The sequence below is a fragment of the Psittacula echo genome (genome assembly GCF_963264785.1).
Source record: "Psittacula echo genome assembly, chromosome: 6".
NCBI lineage: Eukaryota > Metazoa > Chordata > Aves > Psittaciformes > Psittacidae > Psittacula > Psittacula echo.
Genome location: NC_137743.1, coordinates 66,294,032 through 66,307,474, shown reverse-complemented (window position 1 = coordinate 66,307,474; position 13,443 = coordinate 66,294,032). Strand labels below are relative to the sequence as shown.

General features: G+C 36.4%; 1 protein-coding gene across 2 annotated transcripts in view; it reads left to right on the top strand.

Annotated features, from left to right (window-relative positions):
* The window catches only part of METTL8 (methyltransferase 8, tRNA N3-cytidine), a 27,470-nt gene extending 14,027 nt beyond the window's left edge, over nucleotides 1-13,443 (top strand). For both annotated transcript variants that reach the window (XM_080621861.1, XM_080621860.1), the window contains 8 exons: nucleotides 1,476-1,867; nucleotides 2,448-2,497; nucleotides 5,044-5,107; nucleotides 5,438-5,577; nucleotides 8,628-8,734; nucleotides 8,831-8,896; nucleotides 9,951-10,171; nucleotides 13,159-13,443. In XM_080621861.1, the coding sequence (XP_080477987.1) occupies nucleotides 1,476-1,867; nucleotides 2,448-2,497; nucleotides 5,044-5,107; nucleotides 5,438-5,577; nucleotides 8,628-8,734; nucleotides 8,831-8,896; nucleotides 9,951-10,135 (1,004 nt within the window). In that variant the 3' untranslated portion in view covers nucleotides 10,136-10,171; nucleotides 13,159-13,443. The remainder of the gene's footprint in view (nucleotides 1-1,475; nucleotides 1,868-2,447; nucleotides 2,498-5,043; nucleotides 5,108-5,437; nucleotides 5,578-8,627; nucleotides 8,735-8,830; nucleotides 8,897-9,950; nucleotides 10,172-13,158) is intronic.

Genomic DNA, 13,443 nt, shown 5'->3' with positions numbered 1-13,443 from the left:
AATATGGTGAAGGTCGGGATTAGGATTCAGAAAGATCTGGACAAATGGTGGAGGGGAAGGATCTGAAAGACAAATATTTGCTAAAAATAGATGCAGAATATTTGGCTTAGGAATAATTTCTTGAAAAAAAAAAAATACTAGCTTCTGGAACAATTGGCTAGATAGTCATTTTGCAGAAGAAGATCTGAAGGTTGTGGTGAATCACTAGCTGAATCAGCAGTGTCATGCTGTTGCAAAATGGCAAACTGGGAGTTATAAACAGGATTACAGCCTGTAAGCCTTGTAAAATAGTCCTTTTGCGCTATGTTGATAATGCCTTTACCAGAATACAGCAACAAAAAGTACTAAATCAGTTGGAGAGTATTTGGAGGAGAAAAATGAAAATGATCAAAAGTCTGAAAGTCATGACTTCTGTAGCAAAAAAGAAAGAGTTAGGTTTGGACAATGTAGAAAAGAGATTGTTTATGGGAGACATAGTAAAAGACTTCAAATAAATAAAGAGGTCTTACAAAGAGAAGTGAGTAGTCTTTGCTGTATTTGGTTAATGGGACAATTACTAGACTTAAATTGCAATAAGGAAATTTCAGGTTAGCTGTGGGAAAAGGCTTCTAACTGTACAGATGGTGAAGGACTGTAATATATTACTGAAGAAAGTTGTCAAACTGTATGAAAGATGATATTTTAAGAACAAGTTGAACAAATTTCCATGGAGAAGGGGTATGAATTCCCTGACTGGATGAAATCCCTTTCAGTCTTGTTCTTTGTCATTCTAATGTTCAGTTAGAATGTTTTGTGAATTAAAAGTTAAAACAAAGGTCTATTGTAAGACTTTCTGAAGTATTTTGAAAGTAAGAAAGCCAGTATTTTGCTTCTGACTGTATTGTTGTTTTCTGTCAAAACTGCATTGTTGAATGGTTAAGAGTGAATTACTATCTGTTGGATATGCGGTAGCATTTATCACTCCAGTTCCCAGAACTGGATTTCTAATTGATGGTTTTATTGAGAGATGACTAGCTACCCACAAATTTGCAATTGTTCATAGAGTTTCATAAATCATTAAATTAATTTCATATAAGTATTACTTAAATAAGAAAAACATGGAGAACATTTAATTGAAAAGATGCATTGTTTTTATAATTTGAGGCATGAAAGCATGTCTTAGAAACTTAGGATTGCATATTTCAGTGATGCTGTTCCTTTATGTCACTATATTTGGGGAGGTGGGAGGGAAAGATGATCAGAAAGCCTGTCTGCCCCATCTTAAGTGACATAAAATCTAATTAAACCTTCATGGGAGTTATTTTGGGTACAGATTAAGTTCAGACCCCAAATCCATATGTTTTTATTTAAATGTGTACACTGTGGGAAGCTATGGATTTTTAAAATGTAAATTTGGGGTCTGAATTCCATGTTACTTTACAGTAATTTGTAGCTAAGCTCATATTCACCAATTTTCTATTTTGTTTTAATTTCAGTTAAATATGAGAGAGAAGCCAGTAAATATTGGAATGAATTTTACAAGACTCATAAAAATAACTTTTTCAAGGATCGCAATTGGCTGTTCCTGGAGTTTCCAGAAATTCTTCCAGAAAAAAGGAGAGAAAGGTTGAAAACAGAAGAAAGATCTTCAGAACTCACAAAAATAAACAGTACCAACAGGTTTTCACACAAAAATGAAATATTTGAAGAAGGAGAAAAATATTTGAAGAAAAGTTATGAAGGTGGTTCTACTTCTGTACAAGGAGATGTATATAATAAAACCCAAGCAAAGTCTCTTACTGACAATCCTCAGGGTAAAAACTATGGAAAAGAACTTGACAGGCTAGAATCCTTCCCTGGTAGTGATGCCACTTACAGAATATTAGAGGTAATGCACCGCACATGTTCCTACTCATCATATAGAACTCCACTTAATTGCTCAAAAACCTGATAAAGACTCTTAGTAAGTATCAAGAAAGTAAGCATTTAGAATTTGGCAGACTACATTCATTTATGGCAGAAACTTTCAGAGAAACCTAGGATCTGAGCTTTGTTTTCCCCATAAAGTTTCTTCCAAATCAGAATTTAGGGCTAGATTGTGAGTCAGTTTTCACTGGAAGCTGGGCTTCTAATTTCCTAAGGAAAATTATGTCTTAAAGTGCTTTTTTCTTAAAGTGCAATTACTTGATGCATTCTTGCCAAATGGTGAAATTGGGCAAGAATACTGCATTTTCCTATGCAGATTGAGAGGTGGATCCGCGCTTAACTTTAGAAATGCACACAGGAGAAACATGATCATAGAAGTGATTTGAGAACTGTAGTATGAGCTATTTACACCTTTTCTGTCCAACATACCTTCATGTCTAATGGGTCCTACCTACCAACAGACAAAAATAAGACAAAAAAACCCCAAAAACATAGGAGGTGTTATTTGTTCATTTAACTTTTTGTTTCTTTTCCGATTTTAGGTTGGTTGTGGTGCTGGAAACAGTGTCTTTCCTATTTTGAAAGTTCTATGGTATGTAGTATGGATTATATTTTGAAAGTTCTATGGTATGTAGTATATAGTGGTATGTATGGATTTTCAAATATGAAAGTTCTATTTTCATCTTATTTACTTTCTTCAGTTGTTGGTGCTAGACCAGTGCTGCAGGAAGTATTGAGTGGACTGTTTTACAGCCCTGAAATTTGGATTGCTTGCAGATCATAGATAATGCTGGTAGCATCAGTACAAGATATTCCTCATTCCTCATACTGGTCAACCTTAGTTTTTGGGGACCATATTTGCTGATAAGGTTTGTCTTCATGTGCATTCAGACTGATTTCTTGTAGTTAATCTTGGGCAGGTGAATACTCTTTTGTCTTATATGCCACTGTAAAGCTACCAGATATCTTTTCAAAAAGCCAAAATCAGAGACAGTAGGTAGTGGCATATGATCTACTTGTAACAAGTTGTATTATTTCTGAATTTGGCTGGTACACTTTGTCATGTTGTTCAGGTTTTAGTGTCAAGGCAGGTACGAGTCCTGCTTTGCGTTACTTAATTCCTTGAAACATCTTAATATGCTTATCTTCCTGTTTTAGAAAAAGCTGTTACGACAGCATGTCCTCCCTTCCATGTATGCAGGAAGGTTTTACTGGTATGGCTTAATATGTATCAAGGGTTGAAATAGATTTCTTTTATTCATGCCTCCAAAAGCTTGAATATGACAAGAGTTCATTATTCTATAAATGAATTCTAATTGCTCACATCACCACTATACAAAAATATTCCACTTGGCAGATAGGGAAACAGAGCGGGAGGAATCAAGAGATGCACCAGGGTTGTATATGGAACTTATTAGTGTTAGCAATGCGTCTTCATCCCACAACAAATGCTTTGCTTTAGTCAGCATGTAATGAAAGGGGAGCCCCGTTTCATATGAAAAGTTTGGAAAATAACAAGATTATATATAGAAAAGATATCATGTGGCTGTATTAAAAAGGAGGAGACAAACTTCTGTGTTTTCATCACATTAGTGAGGCATTAGTCATAGGTTGGCATTTTTGATAATTAAGAATCCACTCATTAGGTATTTTTCTTGGAGATTTCTATTCTTATGCAAATCCTTCGATCAATCACATCAGTTGGCTCACTGAACAACTCATATACTTGTCTTATATATGACCTGATGGAAACATCTCTTAGTAGCCCTGGCTTTATAACAGTTGGTTTTACTCTGAGTTTAATAATACAAAACTCACCCTCGTATACCTATGAAAAGAAGCCAATATCAAGTATGAGTGTACCCTGGCGACAGAAAAAATTTCCACTTGGGTTTGTAATGTAACTTTTAAACTGCTTCTCCCTGTTCCCCTTAAATTTTAAGTTAAGGCTTTTTGATACAATGCATCATGAAATCACCATCCAGATCAAGCTGTGTCTTTTTTTTAAGTTGACCTTCTATATAGCTCCTATTCTGTTGTAAAAAAAAATTGAAATAACATCCTAATAAGTCAATTAGGTCATCAGCTTAACCTTTCCTGAGGGACTGGTTGGGTCCAAAGCCTTGCTCCTTGTCCTCATACATGATAAATATCTAAACTCCTCAACAGTCATGGTGGGCACAGAGCTGTTAAAAGTTTTGCTGAGCAACAAGGATGGAATATATTTTGGTCTACAAGAGTTCTTCTGTTGAGCCCTCAGAGAGATGTCACTCACTCAGCTGTGTATACTGAGATCTTATAGGCACTGTCAGAGTTTGATTTGCTTTCTAATGAAGCCATCTGTCCAAAAACTCAAATATTTTTAAAGAGAGATTAATTGATCATGAGCTGGCTGTGAGTTCATCCCTTGGTAGGTTTTGAGGGGGTTGCTCAGTTTCTCTTAACTATATATTTTTTTTAAGGTAAAAAGAAATTCTCCCAAGAGTTACTGGTATCTTACGAATAGTACGAGAAAATTTGCAGCTGGCTTAGTCTTGGATGGGAAAGAAAGAGAAAACAGTGCTACAGGAAACTCTTATTCATCTTGGCTTACAAAACAAAGGAGATAATGGAGGGAAACAACCAATACTGCTTGCTTAATCTAATCAGAAGCACAGCAAGGTGGCACGAGGGAACCCAAACATCTACAAAACTGGATGACTTTTGCAACACTCCCACCCCTGCCCAAATCATATTGCTAATTAAACTGCATACATGGGCTAATGATAGAGACTTAAAGCAGTGCTTCTGTAACAAAATGTGACCTATTAATGTGCATTTATGTAATACAACACTAGGACATTGTCATCAATCCTGACAGCCCTCTGTGACCTTTTTTCTTTGCCTTTTCACTTCCTCCCTGACAAGGCTATAATTCTCCTTTTTATACTAACTGCCTGTTGGTATTCTTACGAATTTGTCTGCCCTATTGGTTCATTACGACCTATGTGGCTTTCCATGTGGTAGACATCAATAAGACATGCTTGATCAAGCCTGTGGAGAACCCCAAAGGGCCTTCTGTAGTTACATGAACACTGATGTAGACTTTCATCTTTTACAATAATAATTTTTTAACTCATGTTGGTTTTGTTTTCTTAGCAATACACCTGGAACATTTCTGTACTGTTGTGATTTTGCTTCAGGAGCAGTGGAGCTGGTAAAGGTAATTCATATGCTCACTTTAGAGTACCTTGTAAGCCTGTAATTCAGGAGGGTGCCAGGAAGCCGTCTTCATGAAAAAGAATGTGATAGCTTTGACAACTTTTAACTGAAGTTTTCAATATTCCAAAGAACAAAGTCTTACTGTATGTGGAGAGGAATGAATACCATCAGTGAGCTTGCTTCTCAGCTTGAGTATGATACCAGGCAGAATAGGCTTTTATATGAGATGTTTTACAATGCTGAAAATTGAAGAAAAAAGTTTCTTGAGTCACAGTAAACGTATTAACTACTACTGTTCTCTCTATGTCTCTTTTCATCTTTTTCCTGACAGTCACATTCATCCTACAATTCAGCCTGGTGTTCTGCCTTTGTTCATGATGTGTGTGATGATGCTTTACCCTATCCTTTTCCAGATGAGATCCTGGATGTCATTCTCGTTGTCTTTGTGCTTTCTACTATTCATCCAGACAGGTAAATGAAGACAAAAGGGCAAAGCAAATGGGTTAAATCTCTTATCACCAGAGGTTTTCAAGACTAGCAAAATAAGATAATGAATCTTTAATATAATATTTAGAAAACTGCAATATATATATTTATAACAAGGTATTCTAAATGCTGTTTCCCATTTTCATGCTTCAAGAGAAAACCTGGTCAGGCTAATTCATTAGCTAGCCTCCTGTCTCCATCAAAATACAAGGGGTATATTGTAACTAAATACATCCCTATTAAAAGTGACAGTGATTCAAGGCAATTATGATTAAAAAAACCCAGACATCTAGTCTTCTAGAAGGAAGTTGTTTTTAGTGATCAAAACCAAACACTCATGATTTGACATCTTACAATATGTTGATAAAGACTTAGGTTGCTGATTTATCCACACACAAATGCTTACATGCAGGCCTTTTAAACCAAAATGCATTCTGAATTTTGTAACTTGTTTTGGTTAAGAAAACTTGATCTAATTTTCATGCATAGTACTATGCTGAGTACTGATAGCCTTGTGACTAATGCTTCTCAATGTCTAATGAACCAAACTTTATGACTGTTAAGGCTGGGTGATTGTGAAAATGCCCTTTTTAATGGAAAAATGCAAAAGAGGGCATGTAAGTTAAACTCTTTTGACTGTTCCTTTAACTAGATCATATGAAGGGAAATACATGCTATATGCATGGTAGTACATTTACTTTAAGAACGTCATTAAAATGGGCTTGGCAAACAACAGTATTTGCCTAAGTCTGAGAACTGTTTCCCTGCCTAAGTTATTAATGATTAGCTTTGCAGAAAAATTTTTCCCATATAGGATATTGCTCCTTCCTGTTTGTTCAGAGATGAGCACATGAGTCATGCAAAGTCTGGGTCCAGATTTCAAAAACAGTTCAAGCAGTAGATTTCAGATCTCTGTAACTGCGATGATACTGCCAGGAAGGAATTGGACAATAGAGACACATTCATTCAATTGCTTTGCCTGTAGAAGCAGTAATCAGATGGTCTGTCAGAATTTCTGTGGACCTTTTCCTATTAGCCTTTTGAGAATGCTTGGTTTGTCTGTCTGTTTTGTTGATTTTTTTCTTTCCTCCACATATCATAATCTAAAGGCTGACATGGATGCTTGTGTGTGTGTGTATACACACATAAAGGTTTCTGTGTAATTACCTGTGTTGTAAGACCCACTTTCCAAGGATTTGTTAGTCATTACTGTCATCTTCTAGAATTAAAATGAGTGCATAAAGGCAAATGTAATCCAGATTCGCCTTGCTCAGTACACATTTTTTTCTGGAAGCTTTGAAAGTCACAAATGAAAAAAAAAACAAGAGAATGATGATGCAGAGCTTATGTACTTTGGAGACCTGGAAAATACATAAGAGGGACACATTTTTATTCAGCACAATTGTTACTTAGTGATTTCTCTTCAGGCTGTTGTGCTTAGTTTTTGATAATTGCTACTCTTGTACCCCATTTGTACACATTTAAATTCTGCCAGAAGGCCCCTCTGAAAGTTGGTTGCAGAATTTGTAAGGTATTGAACTTTTTGAAGCTGTATAATTAATGTGCTGTAGTCATACGGATGAGATTTCTCAAAGCACTTTCACGTTTTGTGCATGTAAACATTTTCTATATTCACAAAACTCAGGTTAATATGAGCAAAGTCTGTAATTCTGTGCACAACTACATGTCTTGAACAGTTTCTTAGTCTTAGGTGGTGCTGCCTTTTCTGTGTGTCTTGTGACAGCACGCTTGATTGCCTGTGTTGAGCATAGGCAAAGAGGACAACTTCTGGAGCACTTGGCCTCCTCTCAGGGAATTACATGCTTTAAAAGTGTATGCTGCTTTTTGTTTTTGTTTGTTGGTAGACATGATATTTTTTTCTGCTGAACTACATCCTAATTCTGTCCATTAAAAATGAAGGTAAAATGCCTGCGCTGCTGTTGCATAAGGACCAAATTGCATTAGTGCTGGAGATCTGACTTTCTTGGGGCAAGGAGGTAGGGCTTGATAGATAAGGGATGGTGTAATGATGTTCACAGTACACAGCAATGGTTTGCTGACTTTATATAGTTAAGTAGGACTTAATTCTTCTTTAGCTCTTTTCATATACTGCATCCTGCCTTTCCTTTCCATTCATTTTGCATTCACTCTGGCTCCACATCTTCTGCATGGTCTATCCACTTCCCTGCGGAAGGAAGGGTTGAATTAAGCAAGTGTGCAGACTGTCTTTTGTAGCCTAAATCCTTGTTTATTCTGAAAGAGTGAGACAAACCTAAGCCATTATTCATTACTCTGCAAAATAGGAAGCTCCAAGGTAAGGTTATAAAGTGAGAATGAAGATGCTCTGGTCCAGTGAAGGGAAAAGAGTTCTGTGTATGTTACTTATCCGTATCATGCATGCAGCAGACCGGTGTAATCTTGGTAAGGAAGAGTTGGTGTTAGATGCCACCAAGATTTGCAAACTTGTCATTTTGGAGTATGCAGACTTTCCTGCTCTAACTAGCGATATCTCTTGATGGAGTTCTGCCAGATTCCTCTCCTGACATGCTACTCAGATTTTTTCTTTCCATCCTCAACCATTACCTATGGAGATACTGTTTCTGTGTGTATGATCAGTACCTCCATAAAGAAATCAGATGTTTTTGTCTACCTTTCAGGCCCTGGATTTTGCTATGTACAGTAAGAAGGCTGAGTCTAGCTCACCAGTGCACACAGCTAACTGTTCATTCATTGCCTGACCCATATGACCCACATACTCAAAAACTCTGTTATAATCCATTTTTGAGATTCTGTTAAAGTGAAGGAAAAGGGCTCCTTTTCTCTTTCCAGTTTGTATTCTCTTACAGTTCCTTTTAAACTTTCGATTTAGAGGCTTTTTTTGTAGAATTCTTCCTGTTCACTAGTTCTTGGCCTTTTTGTGGTAAATATAGACACATCTTCTCACTGTAGTTTTGGAAATCTATATATATTTCTAGCATCTAGAAAAAAAGCAGTTATGCTTGCAAATTTCACCAGTATCCCATCTATTTTCTAAGGATGCAAGGTGTTGTAAATAGGTTGGCTAAACTACTGAAACCTGGAGGAATGTTGTTATTTCGAGACTATGGAAGGTACGATACAGCTCAGCTTCGTTTTAAAAAAGGTAATTCCTGAATGCTTCTGAAGTTTGCTGTTCATTTTAACTCTTTTTGGAAAAAAAAGTGACCTATCTTTTTTCATTACTGCTCTAATTTCTTAGGTCATTGCTTATCAGAAAATTTTTATGTACGAGGAGATGGAACCAGAGTATATTTCTTTACCAAAGGTATGAAATGGTATAGTTTTATTGAAAGATTTGCATGTCTTTCAAGATTATTTGGGCTATAAAAGCTCATCTTAGGATTTCTTCTTTTTTTTTAATTCTCTGCTTTTACAAAGGCCAAAGCTAGCTGTTTTAAGAAAAATAATTCCTCTTATGTGTACACTTGTTGTGTCTGGTGTCTGTAAGCAATCTTGCAGTACATCACTAGAAACTTTGTCTAAGCATCTTGCATCTAATAGTATGCTCAAATTCTGTTATTTAAAGAGGTACTTGGTTTCTTTCTTAAAATTGAGATAAGCAGGCTTGGAAGGACAGTTGGTAGCAGTGCTATGATCTTTTGTTGGTGACTCCGAGCTGTGAGGCTGTTTGCCCATCCAGTCACTTAGTTCTGTTGGCAGTCAGCTTAAACTGGTATATTTTAGCCCAGGTACTGGAAATTGTAAAAGTGAGTATCACAGTACTTTGGTTTTTTGTGCTCTGCAACCTAAGCTTTGAGCAATAGAGGTGGATCAGGATTTATCCCAGTCTGAGTAATTTTTAGAAGTGAGAAGGACCTGGGACATGTATGGGAAACCACTTGAATTCAAAGACCCTTCTCAGATTTTAGATGTCTTGTTTTGTACGTACTCATGACAAAGAAGCTTAAAGTTTTCCAGTGGTGACTGACAAGAATGAGATAATTACGTTGGCATAAATGTGTGGATTGTCGTTTGGTGGGTGAATTAGCTTTAGCTTGATAATATGTGAACAGTAACCAAATGGCATGCATTTGTTTTCCTCAACTCTGGCCTACTGAACCCTCTGAAGAAAGGGGATCTATGAAAGCCATGAATAATAACCAATGTGGCTTGGGCCTCAACATAACATTTTTTACTGTAATACAACTTGAGAGCTGTGAAAATGAATTTTGAACAAAGACATTTTACAGGCAGTTTCATTGATCTTTCAAATCTCAAACCAGATTTAGTTCCATCTTTGGTTGAACTGCAGGTTGTTAATTACAACATTCTACAAATGTTTTTTTTTAATTATAATAATTCTTCATATGAGAAAATAGATGAGGTATGGAACATGTTCAGCTTGGCTGGATTAACTGAAGTACAGAATTTAGTTGATCGGCGATTACAAGTAAACAGGAAGAAACAAGTGAAAATGCAGCGAGTTTGGATACAAAGCAAGTTCCAAAAACCATTGCTGCTATCTCCAAATAATTCTGCAGAAACCATCAAAAGGCGCCCTTAATTGTACCACGAGCTCCAGAAACTGAGGCAGATTTGGGTATGTATGTTTCCCATAAAACTTGTGTTTATCAACTGCAAAGAGCAAACATGGAACTGAAAACATTTCCCTGATTTTCTTCTTGTAAATTTATGTATGTGAAAATGATCGGGGCGGGGAGGGAGGGGAAGGGGAAGGCATTTCTTACTTCTGCTTTATATGCAATAAAGGGATACGCTTTTATTTATTCATGTGGCCAGGTCCTATTTTATTTCCATGAATATGAGTAGTCAGTCAGTAGAAGCATGTAACTCATTCCTGTTGAAATTCACAATATGTAAAAATTTTAGAAGAAACATAACTGTTTCAGAGATTTAGAGAAACAGAGTATCTGTTCTCACTATCATGTTAATTTCTGGGTCATATGTCTTTTAACTACTGTGTGTCTTGCAACTGTATTTCCTCTTTGGGAGGAAATTTCATGGTGCATAAATAATGGAGACAAAATCTTTTTCTGGTTTTCATGTAAGTTATCCTTTCATACTAACTGCATGTGATATGCGTAGGTTTCAGATCAGTCAGTGACTGGCATCCTCCATTGATTGATTTATCCCTCTGAAGTGTCCACTTTTCATCTATGTGGTCATCAGAAACATGCCAAACTCAAGTGTCTGTAACAGTAGTGATAAATAAGTTTGAAGTGCCATAAGTTGTAAACTGAACATCATGTAGAAAAGAATTACCAAAATGCCAGAACAGTGCTGAGACCAAATAGTTAACATTTGCCTGGATAAATACAAGCATGGTTTTTATGATATGTCAGATATGCTAGAGGGAGGAGCAAAAGAGTACTCCAGAGTACATTTTGTTAATACTGTATGCAGAATGTAATCACACTAAAATGGCGATGTACATGGCAGCTGAGATATTTTTGTTGTTTACAGAGAGAGGTTGCTTTCTTAGGGCTTGATTCTTAGAAAAAAGACAAATGCTTTTGCATTGACCCTAGGAGGATAGGACTACACTAGTATGTCAAGTGCTTTTAAGAAGAAAAACAAAATGCACACACTGTTTTCAGATGCAGACCATGATGCTGAGGCTGTTGAGCTGGCATTTAAAGATGCCATTTCTGCTATTTCAATGTAAATTTACAATCACTCAGCCACAAAGAGGAGAGGACAAGAACCAGGTGAATGAATAAAATAAATCTCTTGCTTCAACAAGGATATAGAATGCATGTGATCTATAACACGCGTGCAGCTTTGAATGCTGTTAATATAGTGACACTCTTGAAGTCTCTTTTCTTGCTTTTGTTTTAGTCTGAAGGGTAAGCATGTCACAGCTGGCAACCCATTTTTTTGCAAATAGTTATCTGCTAAGATAAGTAGAACCAACTGTCTTCTAGAAAAAAAATTAATGATCTAAATTTAGATGCTCAGTATCTTCATTCCTTCTGACAAGATGAGGGACCTGCTTAATTTTGTAAGCTCAGATCTGTTCCCAGAATGAGGTGTAATAAGGGGTCTCTGAAGGTAGAATTTGATGTGCATTTCTGGTGTTTCTGCATTCCCATTAGAGGAAGATACTCTTTCATGAATTAAGTGGCTTAGGAAGCTTTGGTTAGCAATGGCATTATTGTAGCCTGCAATGAAACTCTTCTGATATAAATCAGAAGTTAAAATGTAGCTGTGTTTCTTCAAGCCCTAAGAGACTGTAGCATCTCTGTGTGAGATATACGTAAGTATCTGTTTTAATTAGGTTGCTACCATGTGCTATTGACTGTGACTTCTGAGTATGCATAGCTCTTAGTCTAGTGCAAAGCATTTTCAGTTGCAGAATTTTCCAGGGTGGTGATGGTGATGATAAGCTCTTGAGCATCACACAATCTTATTCATGTGTGTGATGTAGATTTTCCATGTGTAGAAGCTAATGAAACGTTTGCTTTGGCTCTCACACTGCTATGTTGATTCTGGCAAGATTTTAATATGCTATGTTGTTAGCTTAACAAAAATGTGACATCAGAAGAAACCAAACCCTGAAATCTCTTTTGGCCTTGAGCAAAATTGGCTGCTTCTCTTCCACACCTTGAAGTGCAAGTATTGGCTCCCTCTTTTAGAATAGTGGTGCCTGGCTTAGAAGTAAGTAATAAGATCGGCTACTATTTGTAAGTGTAGAATATCCACTCTAAAGTGAACTGTAGCTAGTCTGAACAGTTGTAAGACTGATAGAAGAGGAAATGGACAGAGCCGTCATTCCCAATAAGAACTTTTGAATCTGAGTAGAACTTTGTGTTTTGGCTGTGTGACATTGCAGTTTTCAAAAAGCTTAAGCGAAGACATGGTTCTTAAAGTACTTCAAATTATCTGTATTATTTGTGAAAACTGGTATTACAATACTGCCAAAAGAAAGGCAAGTAGAACTACTGAAGTAAAAGAAAGAAGAGAGATGCAGACATCTATATAGGAAACTCAGTTTAAAATAGCTTATTGTTAATTAATTTAGGGGGGTAGGAAATTAAGGCGTTGCAAACAAAGTGTGCAATAGTGTAGCATTTGCAATCCCAGTATAGAAAAAGGCTGTAAGTTTCACTTTTTGAAATCTGAAGTTATTTCTCTATTCAGATATGTACCTGAAATCTCTAAACAAATACCAGACATTTTAATTGTTAATTGCTCTGGGTTTGGTTCAGCATGACTCCCTATGCTGGTAAAGCAGACTTGTGAATGTATACAAATGGCAGTTAGAGCAAGATAATCTTGTTAGAATTGAGTTTTGGCCCCATTGGCTTTGGCTTGCTTTAGCAATAGCATGTACTTTTTGCCCATCTCCATTGGTACTGCAGTACATTTACATACAGGGGTACATGAGAATTGTACTTACTGGTTTAGAACTTGTGATTTTAAGCAACTACAAGAGAGCTGTAAAGAAAGCAACGAACCTTTTTTCTTACACTAATTCTGAAGTATCTAGTCAATAACAAACCATATAAAAAATGTTTGTTTATTGGTTGTTTTGTTGTTTTTGGTTTTGTTTTTTTTTTTTTACAGCAAAAAACAAGACGGGTGCTTGTGCCTTATCTACAAATCCACTGAATCTGAAGAGGACAAACCAAAATGCAGGATAAACTGGGAGACAGCAGGAATTCTAGTGACAGTAGGGAAAAGTTTCTTGTATTGGAGACTACTATTTCTGTTCTGTCTTTAGCTGAGTTGCAAGCAAAAGACAAGGAAATCTGCAGATTCTGCTGTTTAATAATGACTACAAAATTGTGACAAACCCTCCTGAAATTCGTATTAAACACCAGTAGAAATCACATAAATTTTTCTACTTCA